The sequence below is a fragment of the Lampris incognitus genome, chromosome 10 (assembly GCF_029633865.1).
Source record: "Lampris incognitus isolate fLamInc1 chromosome 10, fLamInc1.hap2, whole genome shotgun sequence".
Classification (NCBI taxonomy): Eukaryota; Metazoa; Chordata; class Actinopteri; order Lampriformes; family Lampridae; genus Lampris; species Lampris incognitus.
The window spans coordinates 27,444,825-27,464,290 of record NC_079220.1 but is presented as its reverse complement, the minus strand read 5'-3'; the positions used below and the strand labels follow the sequence as shown (position 1 = coordinate 27,464,290).

Sequence of the window (19,466 nt, the reverse complement as noted above, 5' to 3'; positions counted from 1 at the left end):
TTCTTTTCACCTGACAGTGGGGAGTTTCACCAGGGGGATGCAGTACGTGGGAGGATCACGCTATTCCCCCCAGTTCCCCTCCCCTCCGAACAGGTGCCCCGACCGACCAGAGGAGGTGCTAGTGCAGCGACCAGGACACACACCTATATCCGGCTTCCTACCCGCAGACATGACGAACTGCATTTGCAGGGACGCCCGACCAAGCCCGAGGCAACGCCAGGATTCGAACCGCCGATCCCCGTGTTGGTAGGCAATGGAATAGACTGCCACGCCACCCGGACACCCCTTGTTTGCTATTTCTGACTGAAACTGGGCTGAGCTAATTAGGTGGCCTGTTGCTGTGTAACCTAGCCAATAGGTGTACTCTCCCAGCGTTCCCTGCTGTCTGATGGTGGTCTGGAACTGTAAATTGTCGTCCATTTGTGCTCTCGCTTCGAAAAAACCATCTGCTTTACACAGACTATGTGTAGGCTGAAATTGTACACAACAGTTTAAAATCACCTTGCTGTCCTGATGAAGGGTGCAGAAATTCAAATTGTTCAGCAGTGAGTAAAGAAGAAACGCTAGCAGTCGATATCAGCATAATCTGTCAGAGAGGAGCGAAAATGTTCTCTAGCCGCTATGCTAACGTTTACAATGTAAAATGCTGTAGACTTTGCTAATGAGTTAGCACATGGCCCGTAAGGGAAAATGTGGTTAACAACCTCAATTTGTTACCTGGGGAATGTGTATGTTGGTTTGTCAAGGTGAAATGTTGACACAAGTCTAGGAAAAAATAAATGCAGTTTATGCTGCATATTTATTTAATTTTTATGACTGTTACCCTCTTGCTGAGGAGTTTTTTTTTCTTTCTTTTTTCTCATTCTCAAGGAGTTTCGGCGGCTCACAGTATAGTCCTTACAGCATACAGTTGTTTTGCTGTGTATGTAAACATAGAACAGGGTTTTTCGTTTAAACAGTCGTTTAATAAAATATTATCTTAAAGCTTAAAACAAAGTAAGTTTTGGTTGTGAATGTTTAGAATAATTCATAAGGACACCGATACAGCCCATCTTCAAGCATACAGCCCATCTTCAAGCATACATGAATAACTGGTGTGATAGGTGGCTACTGAAATTAAATCCAGAAAATTGCAAATATTTACACATTAGGAAAACAAGTGCCAACTGGGTTAACTACAAAGTTGGAGATTTGATGGTTCAGCAAGTGGAAGAGGAAAAGGACATCGGTGTCGTGGTCGATAGTTCAACTGAATAATTAGAAGAACTTTTCTAAATTTGTGTAAGGAAATAGTTTTACCATTATATAAATCCTTGGTGCAATCTCATCTTGAATTTGCAAGCTTGGTCTGGTGTCCTTATAAAGTAAAATATATATATATATTTAAAAAAAATTGAGAAGGTTCAGAGAAGAGCTACTAAACTAATCCTAGGTCTGAAAGAGATGTCATATGAAGAGAAGGGAAGAAATTTACAACTACCAACTCTAGTATACTGGAGACAAAGAGGAGACATGATTGAAGTCTATAAGCTTGTTCATAAAATATATGATTTCACAGCTGAGCCTGTTATCGATCTTTGGAATAATAAGTGAGTTAAGAGGGAACTCCTTAAAACTATTTCTAAAAGAGAAAAAAAACTTCTTCACAATTCGTGCTGTAAGAGCATGGAACGAACTTCCACAGGATGTGGTGCAGGCTTCTTCAGTTAATTCTTTTAAAAATAGATAAATTTTGGTCAACAAAGGACTTTTTACACAGTTATAAAGCTGATCATTGTGAGTATTGTGTGACTATGATTATTTGTGAGACTAATGTATTTGAGAGACTATTGTATTCATGTGATATGTGATTATTTGTGAGATTATTGTGATTTTAATAACTATATTGTGGTTCTTTTTTGTATGGTTGTTTGTTTTTATTTGCTGAGTCTGGTGTAGAGGATTTGTATCCTGTGCCAGAAATTTTTTCATTAAATTTCATTATCCATCCATCCATTATCTGAACCGCTTATCCTGCTCAGGGTCGCGGGGATGCTGGAGCCTATTCCAGCAGTTACTGGGCGGCAGGCGGGGAGACACCCTGGACAGGCAGCCAGGCCATCACAGGGTCAACACACACACACATGTATTCATACCTAGGGACAATGTAGCATGGCCTATTCACCTGACCTACATGTCTTTGGACTGTGGGAGGAAACCGGAGCCCCCGGAGGAAACCCACGCAGACACGAGGAGAACATACCGACTCCACACAGAGGATGACCCGGGACGACCCCCAAGGTTGGACTACCCCGGGGCTCGAACCCAGGACCTTCTTGCTGTGAGGCGACCGCGCTAACCACTGCGCCACCGTGCAAATTAAATTTCATTAAATTAAATTAAATGTTGTTAAAGCATTTAGATTATTTTAACATTGGAATTGAGATTAAGAAATTATAATTTTGTTGTACAGCATAGCAAATTGAAACTGTGATTTGAATCAGAGGTTTTACTAACACTTAGTGATTACTAACTACTTTGTAAAGCATTTGTAAAGCGAGTCATGCACCAAAGGTTAGTGTTAATAGATGTTTTATAAATACTTATTAATACGGCAATTCATGATTAATTCATGCTCAGATGCACATCTAAATAGTGTGTTAATCATGTACTTACACTTTCCAAAGGATCTTATGATTCTTCAGACTTTTGTGAGTCTCAAGGTACTGCTGGCCTTTCAATCTCATTTGTAAATGTTTTGTAAGGCATAGATAGTCCTCACTTTAGATGAGGTCATACAAAATTCTTAACTAACAACTAGTAACTACCTGAATTAATCATGAATTGCAGACATGAGTAATTTTGCTTGACGTGTAACACTTGATCTGATGCAGAGCGGTTTTGGTTGTGTTTCCTAAGGAAAGTGTGACGAATTCTTGCTAATGGATATCTTTTCTTCGTAAGCACCTTTTGGAACATTCTAGTGTGTGTATTGTACATATAATAGAGCTAGGATCACAATGGAAATAACACATATTCACATCATCACGTTGTCAAAAAATGAGTTGGCCAGACCACGATACTTTAAACTCTCAGAGCAAACATGAAGCAATGCCACAGCTGTTGCAGACAGTGATGACAGCCTTACTAAAAAGTGATACCTTGTTCTTCATTCATGTCCTAAGCACAGCACGCACACACGTTAAGTCTACTATGAGGAGTTTTTCTCTGATTATCTACCAGCTTATCTAATTTTGATGTGTCTGTATAATCGATATAAGCAAATGACAAATGAGACCATTAGCAAAGAAGATTACATATTGCACTATGATGATTTCACTTGCTTGTCTCCAAATTGGATTACCTGCAAAATTTGACAAAAGGATTTATGGCATACAGACAGGATACATAGCCACAATTATAGATACATTACCTCATCACTGTATGTCTTACAAACAGCTCTTTTATCAAAACACAACTACATCTCTCACTCTTCTCTTCCAAACAGACACGCCAGCTACCAGAGCGTGAACGTAGACCTTCGTGACAATGAAGTCCACAGCGTCATACAATTTGAACAAAAATCTGAAGGTATTCATAGCAGCGTTATCACACGAAAAGAGAGGTGAGGTGGGTGAGCAAGAAGGAAAATGTCCTATTGTATGTCTGAGTTAAAGTAGAGTGTAGTATGTCTAAGGTGGAAGGTAAAAAGGGAAGTATGTGTGTGGATGTGATTGGGGAATTTGATTGGGGGTGGATAGTGTAGGTGTGCTGTCAAGGGGTGTTGGGAGGAGGAGGGGGAGGAAGAGGAGGATGGCCTCAGAGGGCAGCAGTCCACAGCAAGCTGGAACAGCCACCATGTTACTTCGATTCCTGAGGCCCCAGAGGGCCACGGGACCAGGTTAGCCTGAGAAGTGTTGGGACTGCTACAGGGAATACCAGTCAGGAACTGAGGAGGGAGCAGAAAGAGCCTGAGGGGCCTGGGGTGCCCCGGTGGCTCACCTGGTAGAGCGTTTATCACATAAGGCTGACTCCTTACCGCAGTGGCCTGGGTTCAAATCCGGCCTGGGCCCTTTACTGCATGTCATCCTCTCTTTCTCCCCTGCCTTTCTTGTCTCTCTCTCTTGACTATTGCTATCAAATAAAGGTGTGTGTGTGGGGGGGCATCTAAATAGCTGGTCAGGGACAAGGGAGGTTCCAGCATTGATGATAAAGGTAGCCACGGTAACAGTAAGCATCACAGCAATAACATACTGTAGTATTAAATTGGTCTGAATGCAACAAGAGAAAGCTTATCCTGGAAGGGCTCTGTTTTACTCTGAACTTCAGACAGGCCTGTTCAGACCCAGTCCTAGAAGGTATCAGGGTCCATCTGTCTGGCTGCATGATCTGTGAGCCCTGTCTGATGATGTGTGTGAATGAGCTGAGTGTTATCGCTGGGCATTCCCAGTGCCAGGGGCGAAGGGACATATGGAACCTATTGCTTCAACATGAGTTTAACGAGGCCTTTTTTAATATGCCTGTGTGTGTGTGTGTGTGTGTGTGTGTGTGTGTGTGTGTGTGTGTGTGTGTGTGTGTGTGTGTGTGTGTGTGTGTGTGTGAACATATGATGAATAGTAAAACGTCCCCATTTCTCACTTGCTATTCAAAGCAACACAGCGTCCACATTTTGGATTTTCTACTATGACAGTACCTCCAGCTCAGCAGCGATCTTCTCCTCCTCTTTGTCCTCTTTGTCACCCGAGGCCAGGATAGGGGGAGTAGAAGCGGGGCGAGGATTTTCAGACATGGCCTTCCTCAGTTTCACGTGCGGCTTCTGGGCTTCCATCTCTTCAGACTCAGACTTCTACAATAACAAACAGCTGCGAGGGTTATCGAAGAACAAAGGCAGACTTCATAGTTTTGTATGAGCAGATGTACGGAGCATATAGGGTATAGGGTGTATGTGAAACTGTATGCGATTAGTTTCTCTGTCACCTTTATGCTTTTGCCAGGGATAAGGGTCTCTCCACTTCGAGTGGTCAAGCCTGGAGATGAAGGGAAACTACGTCGGGGTGGCGGGGGAGGAGGAGACTTGGAGGGCTTCTCTGTGCGATATCGGGCCACAGTCAGCTCATCTGGGATGACAGATACTTAAGTGAAAGAGTAATACTACACATGCTTTCCACCACTACTACTTCACAGGACCTACAAAGGGAGTTTGATTTGATTGAGTGCTGGGTGTGTGAGCGTGTTATTGTGTGCTGGCCTGACATTAAGCCTGACTCGTGAGTTCCATCCATCCATCCATCCATCCATCCATCCATCCATCCATCCATCCATCCATCCATCCATCCATCCATCCATCCATCCATCCATCCATCCATCCATCCATCCATCCATCCATCCATCCATTATCCACGCCGCTTATCCTAATTAGGGTCGCAGGATGCTGGAGTCTATCCCAGCAGTCATTGGGCGGCAGGCGGGGACTCGTCAGTTCGAATCAGTGAATTGAAGCAATGTGTCAGGCTTTATGTTTAAGATATGGCGACATCAATTTAGTCAACTTACAATGGGAAAAAGTCAAGGATGAATTACAATTAATTTGATGCAAGCTTCGGTATATCAGCAATGACTGATATGACACGTTTATCTTTAATTTTTTAGCTTCTAAATGTAATGTTTTCTTCAAAGTTCTCTCTCGGTATGCTCATCTCTGCCTGACATTGTGTGACAACCTGCCCCTCGGTCAATTAAAACCGACTTTCCATGTGTTCTTCTATGCACCACCAAACACTTCAGCGATCTGAGTGTGGGATAGCTTTGTGTTTTGTATAAGGGTTAGTCAATGCCTGCAACCATTAGCTAACTAACTGCTAGCCCATGCAGACCGGCAGTTCCGACAGCCATCCTGGCTGGCATTCGCTCCCTCTGACAGTGATTATTATTATTTTATTTTTTTTAAGTTTGAATATATGTGGCAGTTTGGATGATGCTATGATTTTCACTGGGAGTAACGAAGAAGGACAGGACTAGGAACGATTATATTAGAGGGACTGCTCAGGTTGGACGGTTTGGAGACAAAGCAAGAGAGGCAAGATTGAGATGGCTTGGACATGTGTGGAGGAGAGATGCTGGGTATATTTGCAGAAGGATACTGAATATGGAGCTGCCAGGAAAGAGGAAAAGAGGAAGGCCAAAGAGGAGGTTTATGGATGTGGTGAGGGAAGACATGCAGGTGGCTGGTGTGACAGAGGAAGACGCAGAAGACAGGAAGAAATGGAAACGGATGATCCGCTATGGCGACCCCTAACGGGAGCAGCCGAAAGTAGTAGTAGTAGTAGCTATGTGGCAGTTTGGATATGTGTTAGTTTGGACATGTGTGTTCTTGAAGTTCTTGTAGTTTTTGGGTATGTTTTTTGTCTTTGTGTTGCACGGCTGTGGGCTGGGGGAAATTATATTTTGATGACAAATAAAGTGTTCCTGATTCCAGATTAGCACTGCTTAGTAAGGGTATGATTCACTGAAACTGCAGCATTCAGTGAGTGAGCCAGATTATTAATAGCTGAAATGACACATAATTACCGACATAAAACCTAAAAAGTTATAACATAGCGAGAGGAAATGTCAAGTAGACAGGGCGCACTCCAAATCCAGAGTTAATCTGAGGGTTGACTTTCCACTGTTGGTGAGCATTGAAAGAAAGGATGGGGATGAAAAGCAGCGTGGAGTTGTGCGCTTCATGTCTTTTTGAGCTAGGGAGGAGGGACTAACTTTTCAAGTCGTCTTTACAAGCCACAAACAGCAGAGTGCTACTCAGTATGCCTTTAAAGGGCCTAATTCTCATTCAACTGATTATGTGAACTGAATTACTGGACTGTCGGTCCTACCAGAACCACGCCTGGATCCAATATCTTTCCCAGAGAGCTTGTGTTGGGGCTTGTTGGGGCGCTGTTCAGGAATCCCTGCCCCACTCTGGGGTGTCTGGGAGGACGGTATGCTGGACGAGGGCTTGATCTGCTTGGCGGCAAAGTCCAGGTCTGGAATGGCCTTCATTAGCTCAGCCTGGGTCTCCTCCAGCAGCCTGTTAATATCCTGGGCACTGTACTGGGTCAGACTGGCCCGCTTCTCTTCCCAATCCCGTTCAGCTGCCTGTGGGGTGGAGAGATGGATCGAGACGCTTCATAAACACACCCATCATATGTAAATAGCAATATGCTGGTGCCGTCCAAATGAGTCATCATAGAACAGTTAGGCTATAATGCTGCCTCATTCATTCAACTCATTCTACTCGCTTAATATAATTCAGTGCCGCAGGGGGCTGGAGGCTATCCCAGCAGGCAGTGGGCAGAAGGCATCCTAAACAGGTCATCAGGCCATCACAGGGTCCACACACATGATTAATCACACACCATGCACACACCTATGGGTAATTTGGAGTCTCCGATTCACTTGTCAAGCATGTCTTCAGACTGTGAGAGGGGACGGGAGTATACACAGCAAACCACATGGGGTGAGCATACAATTTCCAGGCTGAAAAGGCTGTACTTTATCCAGGATCATCTTGCTGTTAGGGGACAGTGATGAACACTAACCATTGTGCCATTCATGATGGTGCCTTGGGTGACCAAATGGGGATGGGGCGGGGGGGGCATAGTAAATTAAGAATAGGAAGAAACATTCTCTTACCAGTCGGACCTCCACTGACGAAGCCTTTTCAGCGGCTGCGCGGCGCTCCAGCTCCTCCAGGGCTCTGCCCTTGTGGGGAATGGGAGGGTGATGGTCCCTGTGGGAGCTGACAGGGTTCCCGTGGCTGTGGCCGGAATGGGGACTCCAGTTGGACAGGCTGTTGCCCCCGCCCAGGTCACTGATGCTGAGCAGGGGGTTGGTGGGCATGTCAAAGTCCGAACTCTTGCGGTAGTCCTCGCTGTGCTTGGCTGAGGGGCTGGAGAAGTCCTCCTGCTTCTTCCACACTGCCTCATTCGCTTGTCTGGCAACACACAGAGACACAAATCATCAGAGACACCTGGTTTTTCATTAATTAGGTGACGTGAGAACAGTGCAGGCACTGATAAACTGCTGCTCTCAGTGGGTGCGAGTGACGTGGCCCATACTTGTGCATTGTGGCGAGGGTGTCAGTAATGGTCTTGCAGCGTTTTAATAAGGCGTCAAGCCTGTGGGGCTCCTCCTTTAGGAACTTGACTGCTTCCACTTCCACCCTGAGTACTACCCGCATCTTACTCTGCAGGCCGGGGAACTGATCTGCAGAGGACAGGACAGCGTGAAATTTCAACTTCTCAAAGATGCCAAGGGTGCATTTGTAGTAATAAAGTATTTCTATGCCACCTTAATTGACTTGGTACGGCGTTACTTGGTGAGGTTTAGCATGTCTGCACAGTTTGAGACTGATTAAACATTTGACAGACGGGTTACGATTGACTGACAGATAATCAGTGCCTCGGTGAGTAATTACCACATAAGAAACTGCTTGCCAGAGTGAAAGACCGTGTGTTTGTGTGTGTGTGTGTGTGTGTGTGTGTGTGTGTGTGTGTGTGTGTGTGTGTGTGTGTGTGTGTGTGTGTGTGTGTGCACACGCGTGTATGTGTGTGCGTATGTGTGTGCCTGTGTTATTCATGTCTATGTGTGATTGTTAGCTGTATGTGTATGAAAGTGGACATGTGACTCACTCTTGAGCTCTGTCAGCGTCTCCCCCAGCTTCCTCAAAAGTGTGGCCTTCTCCTCCAGCTCCTGTGCCGGCACCAGTTTGTGTTTGACAGACGACTCCTTCTGGATCTCCTCCACCGACTTCTCCAGGTCACTGAGATGGAACAGACAGAAGGCTGGGCACAGGGGGGCTCATGTGCAACATGCGAATCTTACCAAACGTTTCTTGCCAGAATTAAATCAAATCAAATAATGTCTATCAAAATCTCTTTTAAATAAGCCGTTTCTTGATCGAGCCCATTCCTAGAGCATCAGTGGCACATATACATGTGTTAAAAGAACAAAATCTGAACTTTTGAAGCAAAACAGCATTTCAGATTTCAGTCCCATTACTTAGAAAACAGGGACAACTTTACCCTTTGTATAATTTACAGTGTACAGAGGTTATCCAACTTATATGAGCAATTTTGTGTGTGTGTGTGTGTGTGTGTGTGTGTGTGTGTGTGTGTGTGTGTGTGTGTGTGTGTGTGTGTGTGTGTGTGTGCATCACGTACAGGGCACACACACACACATATACACACACACACAAAGAATCAAGACCACTAAATGACTATGAGATACAATTCTGTGAATAATTAACAAGAATAAGAAAACTATTAGCAACGGCAAGTACTACACATCGATTAGAGGAGGTCATCTAATGAGTAGATCAATTAGCCTGTAGTAAAAACGCCACTTACATCAAAGTTACAATTATTGCCACAATTTCTCCACTTCTGAAACTTACATTAGGCAAGTGATCTAATCATCAAATTTTCAAGTAATCTTCATTTTGCAGTGGCTTCATTAGTTGCTGCATTATTAGCTGTCACTTAATACTTTAAAATCTTGATAATAATAATGAAAATAATAATAAACGTTATTTATATAGCACTTTTCTTAACAATGTTACAAAGTCCTTTACAAAAGAAAGAAAGAAAACCAGAAAAAGCAAAAATGAGAATAAGACAAAAGGACATGAGCACAGAGGAGGTAAAGTGCCTTGCAAAAGTATTCAACCCCCTTGACAGTCATCACTAATTTCGGGATTATAAAAGACACTCACACATCTGTTCCTGAACAATATTATTTTTGTGAACCCATAAGCTCTAACAGCATGTTCCCAAAGCCAAAATAATTTATGTTTTGCTGACTTTTCATTAATAAATTAATAACTAAAATATAGTGCTTGCATAAGTATTCAACCCCTTGTGCTCTGAAAGCTCCAAGTTTACACAAATAACAAATTATTCCTAAAACAAACCCAGGTTAACACAATTGGACATAATTAGTGTGCACCTGTAAGATATTAAAGTAACGGTCTCGTTTATGGGCATAAAAATCACTCTGTGTAAAGTTCATTAGCTGCAATAAAATCTATCAGAAAGTGAAGACAAAGAAGCATAATACTGAAGTAAGAGACAGTGATTAAAATGCAGAAGGTGGGAAAGGGATACAAAACAATATCCAAGATGTCCCATGGAATACTGTTGGATCCATTGTCAGAAAGTGGAAGCTGTATCACGCCACCCAGACGCTTTGTAGGGCAGGCCCACCTTCAAAGCTAAGTGCCTAAGCAAGACATGGGCTGGTGAGGAAAGCCACAGATGATCCTGCAATCACTCAAGGAGCTCCAGAGGTCAGTGGCTGAAACTGGAGTAAATGTGAATGAGTCAGCCATATCACAGGTCCTCTATAAATCTGGCTTGTATGGGAGGGTGGCAAGAAAGAAGCCGTTGCTCAAAACTATGCATATAAAAGCATGCTTGGAGTTTGCTACCAAGCATGAGAGAGACCAGTTAGGATGTGGGTAAAGGTTTTGTGGTCAGATGAGACGAAAGTTGAGCTTTTTGGCCAAAACTCAAAGCATTATGTGTGGCGCAAACCTAACACTGCTCATGCCCCAAAAAACACCCTCCCTACAGTGAAGCATGGCGGTGGCAGCATAATACCATGGGGTTGCTTTTCATTTGCAGGCACTGGGGACCTTGTTCAAATTGAGGGAAGAATGGATGGAGCTAAATACAGGGAAATATTGGAAGAAAACCTGTTTCTGTTTGCCAGAAAACTGAAACTTGGCAGAAGGTTCACCCTCCAGCAGGACAATGATCCTAAGCAAAAGGCTAAAGCAACAATGGGATGGCTCAGCAATGAATAGGTGAACAATTTGGAGTGTCCAAGTCAAAGTTCGGACCTCAACCCCATTGAAAATCTGTGGCAAAGACTGAAAATTGCAGCCCAGAGGAGCCATCCCACCAACCTGCAAGACCGGTACAAATTCTGCCAAGAAGAATGGGCAAAAATTACTCCAGAAGACTGTGCAAAGCTTTTACATACTTAATGCAAGAGAATCATGGCTGTTATTGCAGCAAAAGGGTACTCTGCAAAATATTGATATGTGGGGTTGAATACTTATGGAAGCACTTTATTTTAATTTTTAATTTATTTACAAAAAGTCAGCGAAACATAACTTATTTTGGCTTTGGGAACATGCTGTTAGAGCTTATGGGTTCACAAAAATAATAATTGTTCAGAAATAGATGTGTGAGTATCTTTCATAATCTAGAAATTAGTGATGACTGTCAAGGGGGTTGAATACTTTTGTAAGGCACTCTAAAGACAATGAATGAATAAGACCAAATAAATAGGAATAGAGATAAAAACAGGAAAAATAAATAAAAACAAACATCAAACATTTCCAAAAGCTTTCACAGAGAAGTTTTAAGAAGAGACTTAAAAGAAGCTAGAGACTTAATATGTCTGAGTTCAGTAGGCAGAGAGAGTTCCATAGTATGGGGGCTCTAGAGAAGGCACATACCAGGTCAATAAATCAGAGATGTATTTAGGAGCAAGAAAGTTTAAAGCCTTAAAAGTGAGCAGTAACATTTTAAAATAAATTCATAATCTAACAGGGAGCCAGTGTAGGAAGGCAAGCACAAAGGTGATGTGATCATGCCTCTTTGTCCCAGTAATGAGTCAAGCAGCAGTGTTTTGTACCAACTGGAGATGGTGGAGGGAGCCCTGGCTGATACCTGAGTAAAGTGCATTGCAATAATCAAGCCAAGAATAGATAAAAGCATGTACACATTTTTGTAGATCATCAATTGATAAAAATTACAAAATTTTAGATATGATCTTAAACTGAAAGAAATATGACTGAATAACATTTTTGACTTGATTAACAAAACAGAGGTTAGCATCGAATGTTACCCCTAGATTCTTAGCAGCCTGCTTAATACTATTTGACAGACCATCAAGATTAGTACCAACAGGGCTAATGGAATTTGGGGGACCACACAGAATGACCTCAGACTTATCATCATTAAATTTAAGAAAATTTTGGGACATCCAGGATTTAAAATCAGAGAGGCAAGTTGTGAGATTTGCTAGGCTGCTAGGATCTGTGGGATTTAGTGGCACGTATAACTGAGTGTCATAAATATAGTAAAACACATCATGATTTTGAATAACCTGACCAAGATGTAACAAAACAGAAGGGGGTCAAGAACTGAGCCTTGAGGGACACTACAACTCAACTGAGCCATCGAGGAATTAGAGATACCCAAACCAACAGAAAAAGTTCTGTTGGAGAGGTATGGGCATAATAAACTAAGAACCATGCCCTTGATGTCTATCCAAGTCTCCAAGCAATGTAAGGGTTGACTGTGTCAAAGGCAGCACTTCAGTCTAAAAGATCTAAAATCGAGCACAATAACCTGGAATAACCTGCCTGCTGTCATCAGATAACCAGTCTGTTGAGTCCTTTAAATCCAAACTTAAAGCTCATCTTTTTGCCTTAACCTACAATTAGTTGCCTTCTGTCTCAATGATTTACCAAACACTGTTCTGCCGACAAGATTACAGAGCATATTGACTATTGCAAACTGTTCTCTTCTCTCACATGTCTTTCCTCTATCTCTGGATGACATCTTCTCCTTTCTCTTTTCCTGTGTATGTGAATGGTGTAATGTGAGTCTCCCTGTGTGTATGTGTAGTCTGTCCTCCTCCCAGGTCTCTATGGTGATGGTGGTTGCCACCTGGACACTGCTTGGCATCCTCATCACCATTTTTTATATATATTATAAATCCATATCCTGTTTCAATGTTACATCCTTCTCTCTCTCCGATGTGTGACTAATGTTTTTTCTTGTCTCTTCTCTCACATACGTAAATGGTGTGATGTGAGTTTCCTCTGTATGCGTGTGTGGTCTGTCCTCCTCTCAGGTCTACATAGCGATGGTGGTCACATGGCCCAGGTCCTAGGCTGTTCCGATGGTATCTGGATAATGCTTGGTGTCCTCCTCATCATATTATTCATATGTCTTATAATTCTTATAATTCCGTTATAATTCTGTCCTTTTTCAATGTTGTATTCTGTAGATTGTGTACACATAATATCCATTGCATGTCCATCCATTTTGGGAGAGTTACCCTCCACTGTTGCTCTCTCTGAGGTTTTATCTCCCTGTTAAAGGGTTTTTTTGGGGAGTTGTTCCTTATCCGATGTGAGAGTCTAAGGATGGGATGTTGTATTGCTGTAAAGCCCACTGAGGCAAATTTGTAATTTGTGATAATAGGCTATACAAATAAAATTGACTTGACAGTCACCACTGTGCAGTAAGAATTAGGTCATTAGTAACCTTAACAAGTGCTGTCTTGGTACTATGAAGTGCTCTAAAACCAGACTGGAAACTGTTAAAAATACTGTTAGTATTTACACAAGCTATCAGTTGACATGAATTTACTTTCTCCAGAACCTTAGATAAAAATGACGATTTGGAGATTGGCCTGTAGTTACTTAAGGACAGGGGATCCAAATAAGTTTTTTTCAGCAATGGGTTAACAATGGCATACTTAAAACTCTCTAGAAAAGAACCAGAGGCCAGAGAATTATAAAGAATTTGCAGAATAACAGAGCTGATAATATAAAATACCTCCTTGAGCAGCTTAGTGGGGATGATGTCTAAGATGCAGGAGGAGGAGTTCATATGGGAGACTGTACTCTCTAACACTGAAATTGTAATGGGTTGAAACTGAGTAAGAGATGCAGAATTAAAATGGGGAATGGAAAGAATGCAAGGATCAGGCTGGATTTGGGACCTGATATTCTCCACTTTATTTACAAAATGAGAGAGAAATTTTTCGGAGAGTTCAACATCAGGCTCAGAAAAAGAAGTGGCGGGACCATTAATAACATAATCAATTACCCTAAAGAGAACTTTAGGATTGTGGTTAGTTCTAGATATCAGTTCCAAGAAGTTAAGCCAATCTCGCATTCTTAACTGCTTTCTGGTAAATTAACATTTCGTTTTTAAGGGTGTAATGTGCTATTTCGGACTTGTTGACCTTCCATTGTCATTCACATTTTCTCCAGTGTTTTTAAGGGCTCAAGTGTGATTTTTCATCCAGGGGAGGTTACTTGACGTCTGTTTCCTAGTTTTAAACAGTGCAATTTGGTTGAGGATGGATAGGCACTTATCATTGAATGAATTTAACAGTGCGTCTGGAATCGAGAGGGGACATAGTGGAATTAAAGGATGAGGAAATAAAAACATCACAGAATTTAACTGCAGAACCAGCATTTATGTGGTAAATAGAAAAAAGAACCAGCATGCGAGTGCATGTTATAGGGTAGCAACTAGGAATAGAGAGCTGTAGTGGAACTTTAAAAATAACAGCTTTATGATCAGTTACAAGCATATCCATCAGATTAAGACACTCGAGAGAAACCAGATGAGAAGACAAGGTCTAAGATATGACTGTTGGAATGTGTGCCGGCTTGTGTAACAGATTGAATGAGGTTAAAAGAGTATAAGATCTAAAAAATGTGAGGTGAGGGAATGTGAAGGACAACATACATGAATATTAAAATCACCAGGAATAAGCACCCTGTCATATTAAGGCATGACAATGGATAGAAGCTCAGAAAACTCAGAAATAAAACTAATGGAATTAGGGGACCTATAAATTAAGATGCAGAGTAAAGGGGGAGGACCAGTGATAAAGAAACTTAAAACATCAAAGGAGATAAAATTACCAAAAGTAACAGGATGGCGTAACAGGGTGGCATTAAGACCTAACTTATAAAAAACAGCTAGGCCATCGCCTCTTCGAGAGGGTCTGGGAATATGAAAATATGCAAAATCAGGGGGCCTAGCCTCAATCGGGAACAGTGTCGCCTGGGGACAGCCATGTCTCAATAATCATTAAAAAAGTCCAGATCATTAGAATCAATGAAATCATTAATGATAAAGGACTTATTGCATACAGATCTAACATTCAAGAGGCCAAAATTGTTTGAGGTCAGAGCGGAGCGAAAAGAAATGGGAATATAGCAAATAGGATGTAAATTGGAGATATTTGCTCCAAATATTAAGTTGTTGTTTCTACCAATCGATATGTCGTGGGGATGAGAGGCCCTGTGCCTAATAATTGTCTGTATGAGGAAAACTCCCGGTGAGAGGGTTAATGACAGATGAGGCCAGTGGGCAGAGCTAGTGGGGGAACAGTACTGTGGGGTACCAAAGTATGCAGAGATGTAGGTTCCAGGGAGGAAGTGTGGGATGTAAACAGTCAGTCATGTGGAGAGGACTGTATGGCATGCTGCAAGTTGGCCGCTAGCATTTGGCTACCCAGCCTGTTGGGGTGGACTCCATCTGTCTTGAAGAGGGAGAAACGATCCCAAAAAAGACTATATTGTCAATAAAACCTATATTGTGAGCTCTGCAGCCAGACTGGAGCTAAGTATGGAGGCTGACAATTCTACTGAAACACCCTGCTCCATGGGCCAGCGTGGGAATAGGACCAGAAATAAAAACAGACTTTCCACTAGTACATAAAAAGCTAAGAAGGTCATCAAAATCCTTTTTGGTGAGTTCAGACTGCTGAAGAGCTGCATCGTTTGTCCCAACATGAACAATCACTCAATTGGCGGAGGACGGGAGTGAGTGCAGCAGCCCCAGGAGCTTACCCAGGATATGAGTGGCTGTGACTCCAGGGGAACATGTGTGTGGCTGTGTTGAAGAAACATATGTACCTGATTATAGAATCCCCAACTATTAATGTGGCTGGGGAGAAAAGTGGACCAGGATATGTCAGCTGTGGGTTCTCAAGGCAGGAGAGTGCACAATCCACAGAGTGTTGAAATCGCCGCCTAGGGATGGGGTGTCCGAGCAGGCGAGTGCTGTGGCGAGGCAGTGACATCAACTCTGAGAATGGATTTCCCCTGCCGGTTTGGGGCAAGGAAGACTTCCAGAGCGTCTAATCACAGCCTCTTTCAGGATCTTATGAAGGGAAGAGGCGGTCATAACCCGGGATGAGGGCTGTTGTTTTGGCTTTACAATGGGATGGTGAGCCACCTAAACACTTCTAGCCACCAGTGGTGGGGAAGCTGCAGTGTGGACAGGTGCCATTTTCATAGAGGGGCCTAGATTGGGACAAGTTGGAACTGCAGGAACATCAGCTGGGTAGAACAGAGTGTCGACAGACAGGGCCGCATAGCAGTTTGAGAGGTTTAGGCAAGGGGGTGAGGCAGCCTCATCTAAGTCTCTCTTGCGACCATGGACCACCACTTCGGCCCAGGGCGACTGGTGGTTAGATGTGGAGCAGGAGGAAAACCATGGACAAGTGGATGGTTCCTACAGAACTGTGTCCTGGATGGTTGCACTTGGAGAGGCCACACGTTTGGACTGCCCAAAAGCCACATCCATGAAGCTAGTCAAAAGGGAGTCTTTCTTATGCAGTTCATCAGAAAGCTGTTGCATATCCTCTTTAAGGTCAGTGATCTTTCTGTTTGCATCTTGAGTAGCACACAGTCCTCACCAGGCAAAACTGGTAATTGTTTTGGCTAGCTTAGCCACCTGGCTAAAAACAAGCCTAGCCAAGCAAGTAGCCAGATAAGTAAGGCAATTGTAATCAACAGGAAAGCAAGCAGGGATATCTCGTAAAATCAACTGAGTTGAGATAAAATGGTAAAAGACTAGTAAAACTGCTAAGATCAATTCAGATCAATGGGTGAAAAAACCCCAAACACCCCCCCCCCCCAAAAAAAACAAAGAAGTGGCTAACGATGCTAATACAAGCCATTAGCTCCATTAGCCTAGGGTTGTTGTGTTCACGGCTGTATTGTTTTGAGCAAATCGCCGTTAGCTCCCTAAATAACACACTAAAGGAAAGGGAAAAACCCAAAAAGTATGACCTCTAAGATTTCGGCTCTGATCTGCAGTTCTGTTTGGAACAGTTGTGTTCAAGTTACCACATGGATAAACACACTTGACGACAACAGATCATTTCATTTAAACACTAATAAACTCATTAATTTATATTAATTGATTGATTAATTAGCCTTTCTAAATTAAGGTTCAGGTTCAATAAATTTGCCAGTAACAGATTTGTGTCAAGACTAACTATGCCTCTTTGTATAAATAAGTAAACTGCTCTGAGTGTTTGTGTGTGTGTGTGTGTGTGTGTGTGTGTGTGTGTAATGTGTACTGACTGGAGCTGCTGAATGATGAGCTCTTCCTCATTGAGGTATTTGAGTCTCTCCTCCTCCACTAGGAGGCGCTGCCTCTGCAGAGGGTCCTCCTGTTTCCTCAGGGCGTCAGCCACGCGCACACTCAGCTCTGCTTCCGTCCTCTTCAGCAGAGTTCGCACAGAGTCCTGGTTCTGGAGCTGCATATACACACATACATGCAGAGATAGAAACACACACACACACACACACACACACACACACAAACACACAGAAATGCAGACAGACAATATTTTATTAGATAATGCTCAAAGAATGCTTAAAGAGAGACTGACATGCCCTTTCTGAACACATTTTTTAACATTGGGAGTTTGAATCACAACTGAAAATAGGTGTGGTTTTAAGAATTCAAAGCTATTGGCTACTGACTTGCTGGGTGGGTGGGGCTCGGTACCATTTGTCACTTGTTATTTACAAAAAATGTCGGATAGCGAGAGCGAGAGGAAGATCCTCTGCGAGGATTAGTTTCGAGGAGGAGGATTCAGTGATACAAATAACTGTTAGATAGATGATAGATATTTAAATAAATAGATAGCTAGACAGATAGATAGCTAGATAGATAGATGATACATATTTAGATAAATAGATAGATAGATAGATAGATAGATAGATAGATAGATAGATAGATAGATAGATAGATAGATAGATAGCAATACGTTGTAGCAAGATCGATAATAAAGTCTCAGGAACATAGCACAGACTCGAGCCAAGTAGCTAGCAGGAGGGGGTGAAAGAACGGCTTCTGCGTGGTTTTATAGCATCTCACTACGGACACACCCTATATGCAAATTGACTGGTCTCTACGTATCCACCGGCACAATTTGTCATTGGACACCATCTACAGTCACTCACAGATCTCTCTCGAGTGGCTGCAGACGTGCTGTTTTGGCCACTGAATTTCTCCGTGGTCACATTCCCAGAACCATAGCCGATCAATAGGAATTTTAGGATTTTGAAGTCAGTATCACTTTAACAACAGGCTTCACAGTGTTTGGGGATGAATTCTATCACGCTAGACTGGCAGCATCGGCCTCGCTGGCCTCAGGTGAATAACTCATGGAACTTATCAAATCTCTGCCATCACCACCATCATGACCTTACAGAAGAACACTGAGGACAAGAATTATGGCTGCCACAAGCTTTTCAAAATGGAGAAGTGAATTACAGTAGTTTGGGCACCATACTACACCATGTCCTTGAATAAGCGGCTCAAGCCTCCTTTTGTATTACTGTACGCCCCTCTGTTCTGGTTATGTGAGTAGAATGTTCTGCCTTGTCCTTGGCTGATTATGTGTATTTCCATCCTTGTTTATGCAACTCAGCCTTCACAATAATGGCTGTGTCCTTGAAAACATTGTGTTGTGATGCAGTGTGCAGTTTACTGACTAAGAACTCACTGAGGAAGAAGTGTGTGCGTGTGTGTGTGTGTGTGTGTGTGTGTATGTGTGTGTGTGTGTGTGTGTGTGCGCGTGCGCATTCATGTGCTTATCCCCGTAATATGCCCCCTCACACACAAAGCCATCGGGGTCCCAGTCTGCTTTGCCCTGTGGAAAATGCTGAATACTGCTGTTCTCATGTTCATGACAGAAGCTTTAAGCATAAATCCACTTCACAACCAGGGTTATGACAGGAATATTCTAAGGGCCTGGATGAATGCAATCCAAGCTATCTAAAAAATAACCCTTAAAACTGATAAACCCAGGCATCTGGGTGGCATAGCGGTCTATTCCGTTGCCTACCAACATGGGGATTGGTGGTTTGAATCCTCTTGTTACCTCCAGCTTGGTCAGGCGTCCCTACAGACACAATTGGCCGTGTCTGCGGCTGGGAAGCCGGATGTGGGTATGTGTCCTAGTCACTGTACTAGCACCTCCTCTGGTCGGTCAGGGCGCCTGTTCGAGGGGGAGGGGGAACTGGGAGGGAATATTGTGATCCTCCCATGCACTACGTCCCCCTGGGGGAAACTCCTTACTGTCAGGTAAAAAGAAATAGTTGGCGACTCCACATGTATCGGAGGAGACATGTGGTAGTCTACAGCCCTTCCCGGATCAGCAGAGGTGGTGGAGCAGCGACTGGGACGGCTCGGAAGAGTGGGGTAATTGGCCAAGTACAATTGGGGAGAAAAAAGGGAGAAAAATAAATAAAATACATTTGAAAGCAATGCAGACACAGCAGTCCAAGCAAACACATTTTACTTGTCTTGTATACATATACATCTCAGTGTTGTGATCTTCTCCTGGCTGGTCTTTGCTTCACCTTCTCTCCATGCATA

At 43.0% G+C, this 19,466-nt stretch overlaps 1 protein-coding gene across 1 annotated transcript in view; it reads right to left on the bottom strand.

Moving 5' to 3' along the window:
* Positions 1 to 19,466, bottom strand: part of srcin1a (SRC kinase signaling inhibitor 1a) — a 94,812-nt gene that overhangs the window by 13,028 nt on the left and 62,318 nt on the right. Inside the window, exons 10-16 of the mRNA XM_056288380.1 lie at positions 17,159 to 17,334; positions 8,649 to 8,779; positions 8,076 to 8,223; positions 7,651 to 7,951; positions 6,852 to 7,113; positions 4,957 to 5,096; positions 4,673 to 4,825 (exon numbers count right to left, since the gene is read on the bottom strand). Of these exons, the coding sequence (XP_056144355.1) occupies positions 4,673 to 4,825; positions 4,957 to 5,096; positions 6,852 to 7,113; positions 7,651 to 7,951; positions 8,076 to 8,223; positions 8,649 to 8,779; positions 17,159 to 17,334 (1,311 nt within the window). The remainder of the gene's footprint in view (positions 1 to 4,672; positions 4,826 to 4,956; positions 5,097 to 6,851; positions 7,114 to 7,650; positions 7,952 to 8,075; positions 8,224 to 8,648; positions 8,780 to 17,158; positions 17,335 to 19,466) is intronic.